Genomic DNA, 17,015 nt, shown 5'->3' on the forward strand with positions numbered 1-17,015 from the left:
AGGGAGAGGGTAGTTCCTGTCTACATTCAGGGGGGTAGGTTCTCATTTGCTTTGCAGTCATTTGGCAGACACTTTCATCCAAAGCGACTTACAGTGGAGGTGCAGGGGATTGAACCCAGGACCTCATGCATGCGCTCTACCACTGAGTTGCAACACCTTTTATGCTTATTTGAATTTACGATCATGGGGGTAGGTTCCTGTTCAAGGACGAAGTCCATTTGAGCTCAAATGTCTGACAGTCTTCATGTGAGTGGTTGAAATAATATAGCTGTGAATATAGAGAAAACACAACCCCATGCCATAATCCCCCCTCCACCAAACTTCACACTTGGCACAATGCGGTCAGACAAGTACTGTTCTCCTGGCAACCGCCAAACCCAGACTTATCCATCAGATTGCCAGATGGAGAAGTGCAATTCGTCATCGCAGATAACGGATCTCCACTGCTCTAGAGTCCAGTTGCGGCACGCTTTGAATTGTACTTTGTGATGTGTGGTTTGGATGTAGCTGCTCGGCCATGGATACCCATTCTATGAAACACTCTGTACACTGTTCCTGAGCTAATCTGAAGGCCACATAAAGTTTGGAGGTCTGTAGCGATTGACTACAGAAAGTTGGCGACCTTTTTGCACAATGTGCCTCAGTGCTCACTGACCCTTCTCTTGTGTGTTTATGTGGCCTACCACTTCTTGGCTGAGCTGCTGTTGTTCCCAAACACTTCCATGTTCTTATGGAACATGGGGTGGGGTGGGGAACTCGTGTATTTGCAGTCCCTATGTCCTCTATTGTAAGTCGCTTTGGATAAAAGCGTCTGCCAAATGCAATGTAATGTAATAATACAGCTGACAGTTGACTGTATAATATTTAGGAGCAAGGGAATTTCACTACTGGATTTGTTGCACAGGTGGCATCCTATCACAGTTCCACACTGGACTTCACTGTGCTCTTGAGAGCAACCCATTCTTTCACAAATATTTGTAAAAACAGTCTGCATGCCTAGGTGCTTGATTTTATACAAATGTGGTTGATTGTGGCTTATTGGAACAGCTGATTACAATTATTTGGATGGGTGAGCAAATACTTTTCGCCATTTATTGTATATGGAAGTTAGATGTTGTCCTAACCGTCACTGGGCATTGCCTTGCAGAACTTGCACTCTACGAAGGGGTTTCCGTTGGTATTTGATTATATATGCTGCTGCTTCTACATGTCCGTTTGGTGTGGGGCGGGGAAGAGTGGCAGCAGTTAGTGACAAAAAATTAACAAAAAACAATAGATCCCTTGCTTTTCAGTGCAAATTATGTTTATAAATGCATCCATTGTGGTCTCAACCTGCCACAATTAAAAAGCCTAGTCCATGATGTTCAAGACCCAACAAGAACAAGCCAATATGTTTTCAATTCTGAGACTTAGGCTGAGACCCTCAAAAAGTGGTCTTGAGACCAACACCACAACTCCAAAACAGCAGCACTGAGAGTCTTTTACACTGTTTTTAAACACAAGAATTTAGTTACAGCCTGTGTCAATCACTGGTCACAAGCAGATGACACTTCAGTACTCAACAGGAAGTAGCAAATTCAATCTACAGTATGTAGTTCAGCTGTTTTGATCTAGTATGTTGCAAGATCTCATTGGTCCATCAACTGTACTTAGGCCAAGTTCTTTCAATGATGATATTGAGGTTCAGTTACCGTATTTTTCGGACTATAAGTTGCAGTTTTTTTTTATAGTTTGGCCGGGGGTGCGACTTATACTCTGGAGCAACTTATGTGTGAAATTATTGAGCTCTCTTGCTCTGATGTGTGTGTGTGTCTGTGTCTGCATGTGTGTCTTTGATATAACAACAATCGTCACATACAGATGCCAACCAATCAAAATTCAGCAGGGACGGGTCATGGCAGAAGTGCGTTGTGAAAAAAAATGCTACCAGCAACTTCTGTACCTATGAAAATTGATCATTTCAACATTCCGGTAACTTATAAAAACAACTGAGAAGGGCTGAACAAAAATGGCACTGAAAAGAAAATCATATTCTATCAAGCGTATCAAGCTGAAAGTAGTGAAATGTGCAGCCGAAAACGGCAATCCAGCTGCAGAAAGAAAGGTTGAAGTTAGTGAGAAACTTGTAAGCGACTGGCGAAAAGCAAGGTTACTCTTACTGAAATGAAGAAAACTAAAAAAAAGTTAATCGCAGGCTAAAAGCTAGCTGGCCATGGCTAGAGGAACGAGTTCACACATGGGTTTGCTTCAACAACGTGCTGCCGGGAGAGGCTTGTCAACAGTACAGTTGCGTCTGCCAAGGAAATGAATATAAATAACTTTGCGGGAGGACCTTCCTGGTGTTACCGCTTCATAAAACGCAATCACCTCTCTATCAGGGCAAGGATGCCATCCTGTCGGGATCCAAAAAGGCTGGAATAATTGGAACTGCAAGTGACGATGACTCTGACGTAAGCGACGAACCAGTTGATGAGGAAGCGGCGCATTGTCTACCTTCGCAGTTGGCGGAGTTGTTCAGAAGTGACACCGAAGAAGAAGATTTAGTCTGATTTAGTGATTAAGAGTGACACTGATTGTTTGGTTGTAGCATGTGCTATATGCTATAGTTATTTGAATGACTCTTACCGTAATATGTTACGTTAACATAGCCTACCCGGCACGTTCTCAGTTTGTTTTTTATGCGTCATGTAGGCTACACTAGGCTATACTTATTCAGCCTGTTGTTCTCTATTTTATTTTTATTTTAAATTGCCTTTCAAGATGAACTGTCTATTCTTGGTATTGGATTTTATCAAATAAATTTCCCCCCAAAAATGCGACTTATACTCAAGTGCGACTTATATATGTTTTTTTCGTTCTTTATTGTGCATTTTTGGCTGGTGCGACATCTAATCCGGAACGACGTATAGTCCGAAAAATACGGTACAAAAAACAGCAATTGATAACAGAGAACCACATAATACCTTTCAAAAAGTTGGACATTATATACATGGACTATTTACTGTAGAATGAAAAACCTATCTGTAGCATCTGTGTTGTTCTGTATTCCATTGACTCGTTTTGTTAACCATTAATATTAGCATGTCTTTCAATATTTATGTATCTGTAACCTACATTGTAGCAGAAGGAAATTCTGTGGTGCAAATAACACATTAAAAGATACTGATATTTAGTTGAGTGTCAAGGTTACATAGCTGTGGAGGTTCTCAGTCATCCAGGTCATGGTGAATTGTTGTAAAAATCTTCCTTTTTGTGGCAACTGGACTTGATTTTTTTCCGAACTGAAGAAGCCTCTTGGATGAAGGGTGAAATGCCTTCAAGTGAAGAAATTCAAGTTCAGTTGCCACAAGATTTCATCGAAAAGTTACATAGCTATGTAATTTTTATCTCCTGACAACGTATGCCTCTTAAAAGTGCCTGTTTCCTCCCAGGTTTTCCATGATGAGTTATCCTCCATGCGCCTCTGGGTGTCCATGCATGTGTCAGACCATAGCGGCTTTCATTATCGCCAGTTCCTCCTGAAGGAGCTGATCACAGAGCTCCGTCAGATGCCAGCCTCCTGTGACAATAGCTGTCTTGTGCGAGAATCCAGCCGCAGTTCCCCCAATCACAGCCACTCCCAGAATAACAGGGAGCTTGGGGGCCAGGAGGGTGCAAGGGAGGAGAATCAGCAACCGGGTCTGATAGCTGTGCTGCAACTCTTCCATGAGGAGTTTGAGCTGTGCTCAGACCTGATCCAGTCTTTCCCTGGACATGAGACACTCTGGAGTCACAGGTTTAATTCATGATTTTTTCAATTTCTCACAGACCTTAGTGTTTCTAAAGGTTATTGTTTGTTGTAAATGCAACATATTAATGTGCATTACAAATGTACATTACTGAAGGTAATGTCCCTTATTCTGTTTTCGTATAGATAAGTTGCAAAACCAAGACCATATAAAAATGGACTATTTGAAAAAAATGTTTGATAATTTTTAGTGTTCATTAATACAAAATCATTTAAAGTGTTCTTGGCTTTAATAAAGGATCTTTGGATTTCAAACAAAAACTTTAGCTTTCAAATTTCCTAATTATGTTCTAAATTTGTTCTGTTGTTCATAATAGGTATGAAGGCCAACTGTTACTATTGAGACGTGGGGTTACTGGTAATTTGTTCCCTTTCATTTAGTTTAATTCACTTCGATAGAAAAGCAATCTTAGGGAGAAAAGATTTTACATTATACATGAATTCTTTCTCCAGGAAAAGGGCCAATGTGATTTCTTGCAGTCTTTTTTTCCTCAATTCAGATAATAGCCCAAGTTTTTGATGACTTTTTTAATCAAAACCTTACCTAATAAATATGTGAAATTAAAAAGGGGAAATAGCAAGAAATAATCCATACATTTGGTGGGAAATACAAGGCCAAAAAAACAAAAATCAAAAACATGTATGCATAAAACTTGTAATTGTCAATTTGTGTCCATTATTTGTAGTTGTGGAGATATGCAGTTTCTCGTACTTCATTTATTTAACCTTTTAAGTTTGAGATCCACAGATCAGTAGCTGATTAGAATGTATTCTGTTGCAGGAGGCATGTCTTTTACTTGTGGCAGCAGTGGAGAAGGGACGAGCAACTCTTCTGCAGCAGCAACAGCAGTAGTGGGTTTTATAACCATGATGACAGCAACCTACTTGTGGATGGTGCCCTGGAAGACGGGGTGAATGGTCAACGGCATTCTAGTGAAGATATTGATTTGGATGGCGTGTCTATACCAGACCGGCATGGCAGCAAGCGTCTAAGGAGGGGTGTCCTAGCTGGCCCCCCTGCTTTTACCTCAGAGCATGTGTTTGTGAACAGCGTGCTGGACAACTGCTTGAACCCTGAGCAGAGACGCTTTGCCATGGCGTACAAGAAGTGGTTAGACATTATCATTGGACAGGAGGCGTAAGAGAACCTACCTTCTACTACATTGAGTTTGCCTTGAGATACAGGGTCACATAAAATTACTTAGTGCTGGTTCACCTTCATTTATAATGCAGTGATGACGAGGGGTTGATAACCCCAAAGTCTCCATTTAACTTATTCTCGGTATATGTCACATTGAACTGAGACAAAATAAGATCTCATGGTCTCTTTAATTCTTCCTCAGAATCAGTTTCTCTGTTTTACTGTTTCTAGGGAGCTCAATTCTCTCATTGCAGGCAAGCATGGGTAACTTACCAAGTGACCAGTGTTTCCTAACTCAGCGCAACAAGCTGTAATACTTTAATATAGTCTCTTTAATATATAAAACAAATTCTTCATTTTCAGGAAGTGTTTCAGTCCTGATTTGTGTTGATTCATTCTGCTTTTAATTTATTTTTCCCCAGGTGACTTCTTGTTAATTTTCAAATATTTTTGGAGACCTCATGAATCCTTGATTTGTGTCTAAATGCAGGCCAGTAAGTGTTAAAATCAGCATGTTTTCAGTCTAGCTAAAGTGCAATGCACAGTGCTCATGTTCATGGTATTAATAGACTTAATAGATGGACTGATTTATCCAACTACACATATTGTCATTTTAATATGGCAGCACGAAATTATAACTTTTCCCCTTGTTATTTTGAAGATAGGGTCTTCAAAGTTGCTACCCGTCAACAGACAACTTGTGTATCAAGTTGCTTGTGCTAAAACAGGAAGCAACGACACCTCAGAATAGAAATCTGCACTGAAAATATATTCTGAATCTATACAAGAGAAAAAAAATTTGAACAAATAAATTACTTAGCTATATTAAAAACAATATAGAAATACAGTAAAAGATCTTAAATCACCCAAAACATCTTGTACTAAAAGATAAGTTCAGTGGTGTTTGAGGTGCCAGATCAGACACAATACTTAAAAGCTGTTAGAGATTTAAAAATTGCAGATTTAAAGAACTTCTCATCCATCAAATTTCAAATGTGATATTTTATACATAAACTAAAGGTTGAGATTAATGCAGTTTGAAAATAGGAGACCATTGTAAAAATGAATTTGTAGTAATGTAGCAATAAAATGTTGAAACATTCTTTAAAGATGTATTTGAGAAAATCAGGACTTTGACAACATTTTCATTTCTTATATTTTTCAGATTTTCACCTTTTATTTTACATAATTTAATGTCATGGCATTGGATAGCCATCCTTTGCAATGACAACATTTAACACAACCGCATATTCTCCCTCTCAATTATCCTCAATTAATGTTTGTGACAAATTTACTTTGGTGAAAGTGAAAAAATATTCATCAATTGTTTTTTTGGTTTGGAACTCAATGTTTTCATTAGATACCTGATATTAACTTGTTATACTAGGGTTGATGATTCAGAAGCCTCTGTAAGAATCCCGCTATATAGCAGATATTTTCCCAGGTAAGGAACATAACTTGTCACATACCCCAAAAAATATTTAACCCCCCTACACTTTTTTCAAATAGATGTTCTTAATGAGAACTGGAATTAAGTTCTAATTCCCCTGTCCCATATCATACATTTCTAAAACAGCAAAGTACATTTTCTGACAAAAGCAAATGAAACAATGAAAACACAAACACAAAATATCCCAACTCTTGTACAATTTTAAGGAATCTTCTCTGTTTGTTATTATTATTATAATTTCTAGCTAATTTTTAGATATGCATTTTCTATTACTCCTTTTCAAGACAACTATCTATTGGTTAGACAAAGAGTCAAGTTAATTTGTTACTAAAGTCAACTAAGAATTTCTTAGGTTATGATTAGATACTCCTAATCATACAGGGGTTATACAGGAAAAATTTCAGGCAGACGTTATGTCCAGGTTCTATTAGTTTTCAGTTCTGAAGGCATCAATTTTTATTGAAGTGTAAATTGCCCTGAGGGCATTGATTTTACAGTCCTTGTCCACATCTGAATCATGCAGTCCAGTTAACTTGGCTTACTATGCTAAGCAAACTTTCAGCCCAAAGTATTACATCACAAAGATAACAATATTCGCTTTAGCAGGTAATTGGTACTGATTGTCACTGCTCGACACTTCATGACAAATAAGGTGAAAAAGACAACATTACTTTATTTGGAACTGTTTGTTGGAAAATGTCCCCTTTTGCGGGTGGTAGTTAGCAAGTGAGAACTATTAGCATGTTCTGCAGTAAAGTTCACTGCGGTAAAAGTTGCTGAGTTTCAAAGTTGCAGATAACTTTCGTAATGATCTGCATGCGCTTAAAGCATACATTCAAGAATGAAAGGAATCATGCCCTCCGGTATTTGAAAGTGAGCTGGTCCTGCCACATCAGTTGTTCATTTACATATTTTGATTGAGCCGAGAATAATTCTAAATCACCTTAGTTGAAGGTATTATGGTCTTGTTACATGAACAATTTCTCCTATTACACACAGATGTACAAAAACCCCTAAAAAAATACAGGGTGGGAATCACATCTGTACTTAGTCATGTGGCTTTTAGACAAAAACACATTTAAACATTTTTTCTTAGTTGAAATTTTATTTTCCTTATATATTTAGCACTTGTAATTATAATCTTTTTAACTTTTAATTAAGTCAATGAAGTCTTTAAATTCTGTATTTCTCAGTATATTAGCTTTCTTCTATAATAGGTTATATTCTACTTGTTCTCATAAAATTTACTTAAATCTTGGTAAGACTAATTATACCTCTACCCAATAGCAATAATATGCCTTCATACTTCTGAGATTGTTGTTGTATCACTATAATAAAACCATACAAAATTCATACATTCACAGCCTCACTGGCATAACATTAATTTTCCTAGTTTGAACTATTTTCTCAACAAATATCTCCTATATTTACCTAAAAATGACCTCATGCTCAATTGAGGCCCCCCACTTTTTTATGGACACACAAGAAATCACTTCCAGTACCTATCTATATTTGAAAAAAGTCATGGAAAATATGACTGACTTTCCACTAACCATTTAAATTGTTTGCTAATTTTTGTTAAGTGTAAAATTGAAATACATAAGAACTTATGAGTTTCATGGGTTCAAGAGCCAAAATATCTTAAAATGTAGAAACTAGTGCCAGATGATCAGTTTATAGATAGTCAAACATTTTAATGACTTGACATAAAGTTGTATGATAACTCAGTAGTCATTAGACCAGTGGGTTGCTGGACAAGTCTTAGATTAGCTAAACAGGTTAAATAATGCAGGAAATGTAAAAGCTTTAAGGCAAGTCAGCACTTTACTTAGGAAATTTAAGGTCCAAAGTGGAAGGTCTCAGTGTAATTGTTGACCCTAACAAACAAGGTTGTTATGTGACACGAGATTAACTCACACATTCACTCATTAAAACAGTCATTTTAATTTGAAGGCAATTTTGTTTTGAAGCCTTGTAAGGTTCAGAGTGCCATCATCATCTGAGCTAACTTATAAAATCATGAGAGGATGTGTTTGGCGTATCTTTACTCAAATCTCTTCCATGTGCCGCGAAGTTGCCCTCCCCATGTCAACCTCAATGTCTCTTAAAGTATGAGTGAAATCCCCCACCCCTTCATCATAGCTAATTGGAAATGAATATTTATGTCTTGTATACCAATCAGCTGAACAAATACCAATTTCTGCAGACCAACAACACAAACTTTTAATGGCATACTTTCTATGCAGTAAAGTTTCATGGAGGTTCAACCAGGTTTTTTATTTTTTTTTTTTAAATATTGTTGCTTCTGTTTTTAATTGCTTTTTTGGTCAAGTTTGTCCTTACTAATCCTAAGCATCCCAATGTCCTATTTATTTAGAGTATTAAAGTATTTTATCATATATTTTCTGTTTTGTCAGTTGCTTCCTTAGAAAATGAAGCTCATTTGGGAACAAGAGAAATATGCTTGTGTGTTCACGTAATCATTTTTACTGATAAAGGTTTGTACTCAAAGATCCCCCTCATCCTCTTATTGAGAGTGACTACAACTAATGGTTGTTATAGTCTTTAAGAAAGCAGTAAGAACCTTATTTTAAACTACTTTAAATTTGCTCTAAAAGTAGCCAAAGACAGTCACTTTTTCTTTTTAATAGACCTTGAGATACTTTAATAATCCTAGAGAATACAAATAGATAGATAGAAAATGATTTCAGGGACACATGATATGTAGATATTGCTAAAAAAAAAATCTATTTTTGACAGTCTATAGATATATACTGTTAACATAATTTTCAAGTGAGCATACCTGGTTCTTGGGATGCAAATAGCCACAGGCAACATCTGATGCACAATCATTTTAAGAAGTTGGACAAACCGTTGAGAAACGGTAATTTTTAAATAGCATGAAAAATCTGTACACAATAAGGTACATTTTCACTCCATCATTCAACACAAACAATCATACAGTTTGTATAACTGTTTTTCTCTCCAGGTGATAATAATCATACCAATTTCTCAGATAGTACCCCATCCAGGAGTTGTTCTGGGTCTCACTATGTGCTGTTCAATGCCTGATACGCAAAGTTTACAAAATGAACGAATGAATGTTTGTCATATTTACTTTGTAATATAGTCTTACAAACAGTTAGATTTGTATAACAGAAGTTACACTTTTTAAAATTACATGTAACTGTCAAGCATGTCAAAAATCAACACGAAATATAGCTTTACTTACCATGAAAAGAGATAAAGTTTGTTGACCAAGTCCTGACATTTCAGGTTATTAAAGCTAATATGAAATGTTCAGGCTCCAGAAGAATGGACTGAGATTGACTCAGATCAGCATCTACTCACTCCACTTCTTTCCTAATGTTTTAGGTTTTCTTTTGTTTGTATTTACATCATAGTAAACGGATATATATATATATATATATATATATATATATATATATATATATATATATATATATATATATATATATATATATATATATATATATATATATATATATATATATATATATATATATATATATATATGTATGTATACACACCACATGAAACACCTGAAGAGATATCTAATCATTGATTTGGGGAGACAATGCATTGGTGTATTAACATAAACCTAGGTCAATATGTAATAGCCTAATAACAGATTAACATAAAAAAAACACCATAATTAATCACTTTAAAAAGGAGTATTCATTTTTAGACTTTTTTGTTTTAGCACGCATTGATTTTGTAATTTTCAGGAAGGAGAAAACAGGAAAAGGGAAAAAGTGAAGATTTTCTTCAAGGCTCTACACAGAAGTTAACCCATGAAGCAAATAGCCAAGCCTCATGTTGTTCTCAATTAGGTTTCAGAAATGCAGACACAGATAATGAAGGCTGTGTAACACGTGATTGGAAATTAATTTAAAGTGACAAGAACACCTCGTACAATATAGTGTCCTTGTTACATCTAAATCGATGTCTGACACTCGTTCCATTCTGGGTTGTGGCCAGAACTAATGTTTTTAAATTCACAACAGAGTTGTGAGTACAGCAGAGTACAAGAGTTGTGAAAAATTGCAATCAGGCAAATTGTTACAAAAAGATATTTTAGAGGAAATGAATATTCAAATACACATTGATGATACTGATAGTTAAACTTAATTGGAAATGACAATAGCCAGAGCCCAAAGGGCAAATGGTTAAAAATAAAGGTATTCTTGAGGAAATGGAGATTCGATTACATATTTGACTTTACCGACAGTTGAACTTATTAGGAAATAATAACCAGGGCCCATAAAGCAAATTGTACTAGTACAAGCTTTAATGTATTTTTTTTTCCACAATGCCTGAGTCAAGTATTTCATTGCACAGTTGTTAAGGTCATTGAGCTATAAATGAGTGCTAACCAAGTTGAAATATTTTTTTAGAAGCACACATTCATTCAATCATTGTTCCCAATAGCAAGATCCTACTTTGTCTTTGGATGTCTCTCATAGTTAAGCCATAGGTGATACACTCACACTCTTCTGTCGCAGACAGCATTTACCCACCTCTCTTTTTGTCACTCAACGGTATGATCCTATATTTTCACATGGTTGGCTGCATGCTGGCCAATAAAAGTTCTGCTGTGAGCAGAGCTGGGGTTAAGCACTGTGAGACCCAAGTAGCGAAGGGTAAAAGTTGGGAGCTGTCTCCTACTCAATGTTTGCCAGCTCTTTAATTCACTACAACGCATCAGGTCTCAGTGCTGCATCTTTTTTGCTTGACACATCACCTGTACCAATCCTGACACAGATGCATTCTCTTGCCAGAAATTGCTGTTGAATTCCCATACAGGTACTAATTCAGATTAGTCTGTCTGCTGTGGAGAGGGTGGTTTCTTTTTCCCGCACTTCTTCCTACTGTACACAAGCTCCCGCCTCCGGTGTGTTGGCTAACTCCCAGTGACTGGCCGTTGGTCACTGCCGGGGTCTGGCAGAGGATGCTGACTGCATCCTGCTAGCTACCAGGTGGCTAGTCGTCAAGAGCATGATGTCAGAGCCCCCACAGAGAGTGCCATGGAACTTGGATCCAGCCATGGTGGCTGCAGTGACCATCCAGAGGCGACGTGGGATCGGCCTCTGCTTTTTCCACCAGTGGTTTGGTACCAATGTGTCTTCCATCAAGTCGGTGAGGAGATCCAAGGCTGATGTTCAAGTGGACACACCAAGGTGCTCTTCATTAGGAACTCAAGGTCAAGAAGATGATTTCTGGCAGACTCTGACTTGCAGTATATCCTGTACCCTTCGATGCGAGCAGATATGCAGGCCAGAGGTGGCGGCCTGCTCATGAAGTTAGCTAATGGTTCGTCCATTGCGCCATGGTCAAGGTTGGTGTCTGTCTTTTTACCCGGCCTCCATTTTAAGCGGGATTTATTGTGCTGTGTATATACATATACTAATGCACCTGGACACATCCTCAGTGATGTTCCTGGGATCATTGGGTGTTTTGGGTCTTTCAACATCATTCACCCTCATCCAGGTGACCCAGCCAGGGCTGATCAGACCCCGGCTTGTGTTCAGTTGGCACGCTAGCTACCATGACTCCATGGCTCTCCTCTCTTGAGCCACAGCCATCTTGAGGCCCTCTCTGCCGCTTCGGTGGTATTGCGGATGGCTCTTCTCCTATGCTGCCCGACAATGCCCAGACAACCCAGAGCGCTGGCAAAGGACCGGGCCGCAAAGCCCCTGCAGCCCACTTCCCCTGGAAGGCATTTTGCCCTCCATCCTGCTTGCTGGCACTCACTGACCAGTCCCGTGTACTTGGAGAGCTTCCTCTCAAAAGCCTCTTCCAGGCGGTCTTCCCACGGGACGGTCAACTCCAGCATTATCACTTGCTTGGTGGCCTCTGATACGAGGACAATGTCAGGACGGAGGGTGGTGGTTCAATATGGCGAGGGAACTTAAGCTGTTTTCCAAGGTCCACTAGCAGCTGCCAGTCTCTTGCAGATGTCAGGATGCCTGCTGGTGTTCTTTTAGATGTGGCCGCCTGCTCCCCAGTCCTGACAAAGCCAATGGAGTTCTTGGCAGGGCGGAACTGCTTTGCCCAAACCAACCCTGTACTGAGTGCCTTAGCGATGGTCTTCAGGACTTGGTCATGCCTCCATTGGTAGCGCCCTTCTCCTAATGCTGTGGTGCAGCAGCTTAGGATGTGTTCTAAGGTGCCTCTCTTAGAACACAATGGGCAGGCTGGCAACTCTGCTAAGCCCCAAGTATGCAGGTTCGATGGACTGGGCAGCACATCATACACTGCCTTGGCAAGAAATTTGATGCGATGGGGCTTAGCTTTCCAGATCTCCGTCCAGGTAACTTTCCTCTCAAGCGCATTTTCCCATCTTGTCTAGGCTCCCTGCTGTCTCATGCCCACCGCCTTGCAAGATCTTGATTCATCCACAGCTGCTCTCACCTCCTCTTGGACCAGGCGCCTCCTCCCCCCTGGTGTTCATTTGGGGGGTTGGGAAGGAAACTAGGCCAGCTCGGCCCCGTGTGACGACTCCCACCAGAGTCCTATGGCACAGCCTAGCTTCAGCTGTTTGTACAGCCTCTTCTGCCTTCCACTTTCTGCCCGTCCTTACCTGGATTCCAGCATTAGCCACCTTCAGATCGCTGGAGTCCCTGTACAGCACCACCTCTCTGTCTCTGGCTACCTTGAACTCCTCCTCCAAGGACTTGAAGGGCAGCTGCAGTTTGCTGTTGCGCCGTTAGAGAGCAATGCTGCTCAGGCTCTTTGGTAACCCCAGCCATCTCCGGAGGTGGCTACTGACTTTCCTCTCCAGGGTTTCTACTGTGGAGAGTGGGACGGCATAGATGAGGAGCGGCCACAGGATCCTGGGGAGGATGCCGTGCTGGTAGACTCAAGCCTTGAATTTTCGAGGTAGACCGTCTTGTCCACAGACTTCAACCAGACATCCAACTCAACACAAGCTGTTTTTATGGATGCTGCATCTTTGAGAGAGCTGTCAAACAACTTGCCCAGACTCTTGATTGGCCTCTCTGAGATTGTAGGGATAGCCGCACCTGCGATGTTGAAGCGGAACTTGTCTTCTACCTTCCCTTTCCTGAGCACCATTGACCTAGATTTGGCAGGTTTGAAGCTCATCCGGGCCCACACCATCATCTTCTCCAGCCCCTTCAGAATCCACCGACATCCAGGAACTGATTCTGTTAGGTCATCCATAAATGCCCTAATGGGTGGCTGTCGTTGTCCAGAGCTCATCAGGGGCCCTCTGCACTCTGGCTCAGCAGACTTGGTGAGCATATTCATGGCCAGGGAGAATAACATCACAGAGATGGTACACCCTGTGATGATGCCAATCTCCAGCTTGTGCCAGCTGGATGAAATTGCTCCTGAAGAAACCCTCATGCTGAAGTTGTTGTAGTAGTCAGTGGTGAGGTCTCTACATCTGCTCAGCACATGATGTTTCACCAGAGTGAGCTGGACTAACTTATGGGGTATGGAGCCGAATGCATTGGCCAGGTCGAGCCATAACATTGACAAATTGCCCCTCTGCTCTCTGGCCTCCCGGATTAGCTGCGTCACTACCCCTGTATGCTCCACACAGCCTGGCATTCCTGACACGCCACCTTTCTGAACTGATGTGTCGATGCAGATGTTTCTAGCCAGGTATGAGCCCAGTCTCTTGGCGATAGTGCTGAAGAAGATCTTTGATTCAACGCATAGGAGGGAGATGATACGGAACTGTTCCAGCTGGGTGGAGCCTTCTTGCTTCGGAATCCATACTCCTTCGGCCCTTCGCCATTGCTCTGGTATCTTCCTCTTTCTCCAGAAGACTCTCAGAATTTTCCACAGACGAATAAACAGTTTTTGTATACTTTTTACGAAGTGCCGCTTGGTCCTGGAGCAGAGCATGCTCTGGCTTTATGGACAACCTCCTTGATTTCCATTAGCCTCAGCTCCGACATGTCAAACTGCACCTCTGGTTCAGGGGGATCAATGAGGATGTCGCAGTCTCCCAGCTCCATTTCTCTTCTGGGGTTGCCGAACATCTGTGAGAGGTCTCGATCGATGTCTTCGCTTGAAGAGGTAAGTTTGCCACTGCGTTTCTGGCCCAGTAGGTCTTTTGTGAACTTGAAGGGGTTCTCAATAAAGGCCGTTCGTTTACGAGCCCTCTCACATCGCCGCCTCTGATGCCACTCTGCTCGGCGTAGGACCCTTATCCTCTTCCACTGGGTGGGCATCAATTGGGTTAGGCCAGATCGCTCCTCCTCTCCTTCCTCCTTATACTGGCGCTTCAGTGCTCTCATCTCCCTTCTGATGAGGTGGATCTGTTCTGCTCTGTGGTTCTTTGCGTAGGATGTTCCCGAGCTTTTCTTCTGCTCTTCCGTTCTACCGCTATGCCGACAATGATTGCTGTCATGGCATGCAGCTTCCGCTCTGCCTCTCCTTTTGACACAGTCTCCAGGGTTTGGTCCACATCATCGTCGAACTGCTTCCACAGTGAAGTCATGGTAGCTGCTGGCCACTTGATCTGCCTCCGCTCTGACTTTTATGGCATCAAGATTATACATGGAATGAGGAATACATACCAGAAACGACTCAAGAGATGAATTTCAGGGAAGAAGTCAGGATGAACTGGCAGCCATTGAAGGCTTCACACCACATGGAAACACACAACTTTGAATGGGGACAGATGCAAAATAGCAACAGAATTAACATGATGATATATTGAAAGACCTAAGCCTTCCAACGAAGAGAAGTCAGTTCAGACCCTTCTGTTGCATAGACTTTGTGACCACCCCAGCTTGTTGCCCTGTATAAGACCAAGGTATTCATAGGATGTTACCTTCTCCATATCAGTCTCACTGATAGCAACTGGAGAGGGAGAGTGTTTTTTCCTGCTAAATTCCTCTACAATTTGTTTGCGGGTGATTTTACCTGCACCATCTCATGGAGCAGCATGACGCATTTCTGTACTTATCATCCAGTCCATTATCCACGCCCCTAACTCTAGCTTTGTCATCAGAGAATTTCTGCAGATGACATTACTCAGTGTGCTACCTGAAGTCTGCACGGTAGGTTGTGAAGAAGCTAGTATTTGTGTGTAGGAAATCTTGCATTACAAGTTATTAACTGCAGAGTAACTGGCGAGCAGCAGCAGCAAGTTGTGCGAGCATTCACTCACCAGAAGCTTAAGTGTCAAATTAAGCAAACATGAAATTTGCAGTAATGTATGTAGTGGCTCCAAACCAAATAAATCAGGTCACTGAGAGGCTAAGTGAGGGAGCATTGCACTGCCGACTAGCTGCACAAATGACAAATCATATTCCGTGTTGGTGACTGTCAATATTTATTTCAACTGTGTTCAACCAAGCAAAAACAAGGCAAGGCACAGTTGGCTGTTCCAAACGTTCAGTTCGTAGTTAAGATTTGCAACTAGATTTGCGGTCAACAAAAATTCCATTCTCCCTACTCTCCCCTTCTCCAAGTTAACCAGTGAAAATAATGCTCATTCAATACCCACTCCTTGACGCCACCCCCTGTGACATTTGTGATAGGTGTCAAAGTGACAGCTGATGTCGACACAAACATCAATATCTTAGCAAATAGCCCCTTCAATACATATTATATTACTTGCAGTCTAATTCATGATGCATTACTTGTTCAATGATGCATTACTTGTCCAACCTTTTCCTGTTCCCGGGAATCATTTCAGTTGTCTTACTTTGTTCCCTTCCCCCCTCTCCACATCTTTCCTGTTTTCTCCTTAACTGTCCTCTTCCCTTGTTTCATTCCTCTTTGTATTCTGGTACATGTCAAGAAAGGCGCCTTCAAATAAAATAGATTATTATTACCTTGCGTATAGACAAATAGAACAAATAGAACGCTCTAAGTCACAGTGGTCAGCGATCCTAAACTCATGTTCTTTGTTCCCTCTCATGAACATTAGTCACTTACATATTTATTAGACAATTTGAATAATTGCTGTAACAGATTATAAAAGACAGCTTTGACAGCATAGCCTGAAAAGAACGTAGAATGCATGTGATATGGCTTATATTGCACAACTGGAGTATTCGGAGAATTGGAGATTTTTAGCCACCAGAACCGTTCAGCAGGAGATTGCAGCTATATGTGACATTTCACAGCTAACAGTAAGCAGAATTATACCAACAGTGTTGGATGCAACAACTTTTTTGCCCCCAACTTACATCAAGTTCCCATACAGTCATCACCAACAAGCAGATATGAAACAAGGATTTCACACCGTTGCCAGATTCCCAGATCTGTTGTGTAGGACTAGGTGTTGGTATCCCTTGATGAAAGCATGCCTAAGGCACCGATGAGACTCTGTGGGGTTTCAAGTGAGCGATGGCCTCCTTCGGGTTGTCAAGTGAGCGCCCTCCTTCAAGGATGTTTCGCTGATTGGCCTACGACATCTCCAGAGGGTTCAGCAGTGAATCCCAGCGTCCCAGGTTCACTCCCTAGATGCCATCAGCTCACCTGAAGGCCCACGTTGGATCTCTTCTCTTCAGCCACAGCCACTGGCTCCCATTTTCAGCAGCCCTGGAGAGGTCCTTGACTGCCTGTCTGTGGGCACGTCCTTTAACTCCCATCTCCCTGATTAGCCTCGATGTTGACGTGGCTAT

General features: G+C 40.9%; 1 protein-coding gene and 1 pseudogene across 3 annotated transcripts in view; one reads left to right on the forward strand and one right to left on the reverse strand.

Annotated features, from left to right (window-relative positions):
• ptar1 (protein prenyltransferase alpha subunit repeat containing 1) overlaps positions 1 to 8,772 on the forward strand; it is a 30,029-nt gene extending 21,257 nt beyond the window's left edge. For all 3 annotated transcript variants that reach the window (XM_086173407.1, XM_086173408.1, XM_086173409.1), the window contains 2 exons: positions 3,432 to 3,775; positions 4,569 to 8,772. In XM_086173407.1, coding sequence (XP_086029533.1) covers positions 3,432 to 3,775; positions 4,569 to 4,929 — 705 coding nt within the window. In that variant the 3' untranslated portion in view covers positions 4,930 to 8,772. The remainder of the gene's footprint in view (positions 1 to 3,431; positions 3,776 to 4,568) is intronic.
• Positions 8,773 to 11,938: 3,166 nt separating this feature from the next.
• LOC147218715 (uncharacterized) lies at positions 11,939 to 14,896 on the reverse strand (annotated as a pseudogene).
• Between the last annotated feature and the right edge of the window lie 2,119 nt (positions 14,897 to 17,015).

This window comes from Fistularia commersonii, chromosome 26 (assembly GCF_037954325.1).
Source record: "Fistularia commersonii isolate RoL2024-O1a breed Wild chromosome 26, RoL_Fcom_v1.0, whole genome shotgun sequence".
NCBI lineage: Eukaryota > Metazoa > Chordata > Actinopteri > Syngnathiformes > Fistulariidae > Fistularia > Fistularia commersonii.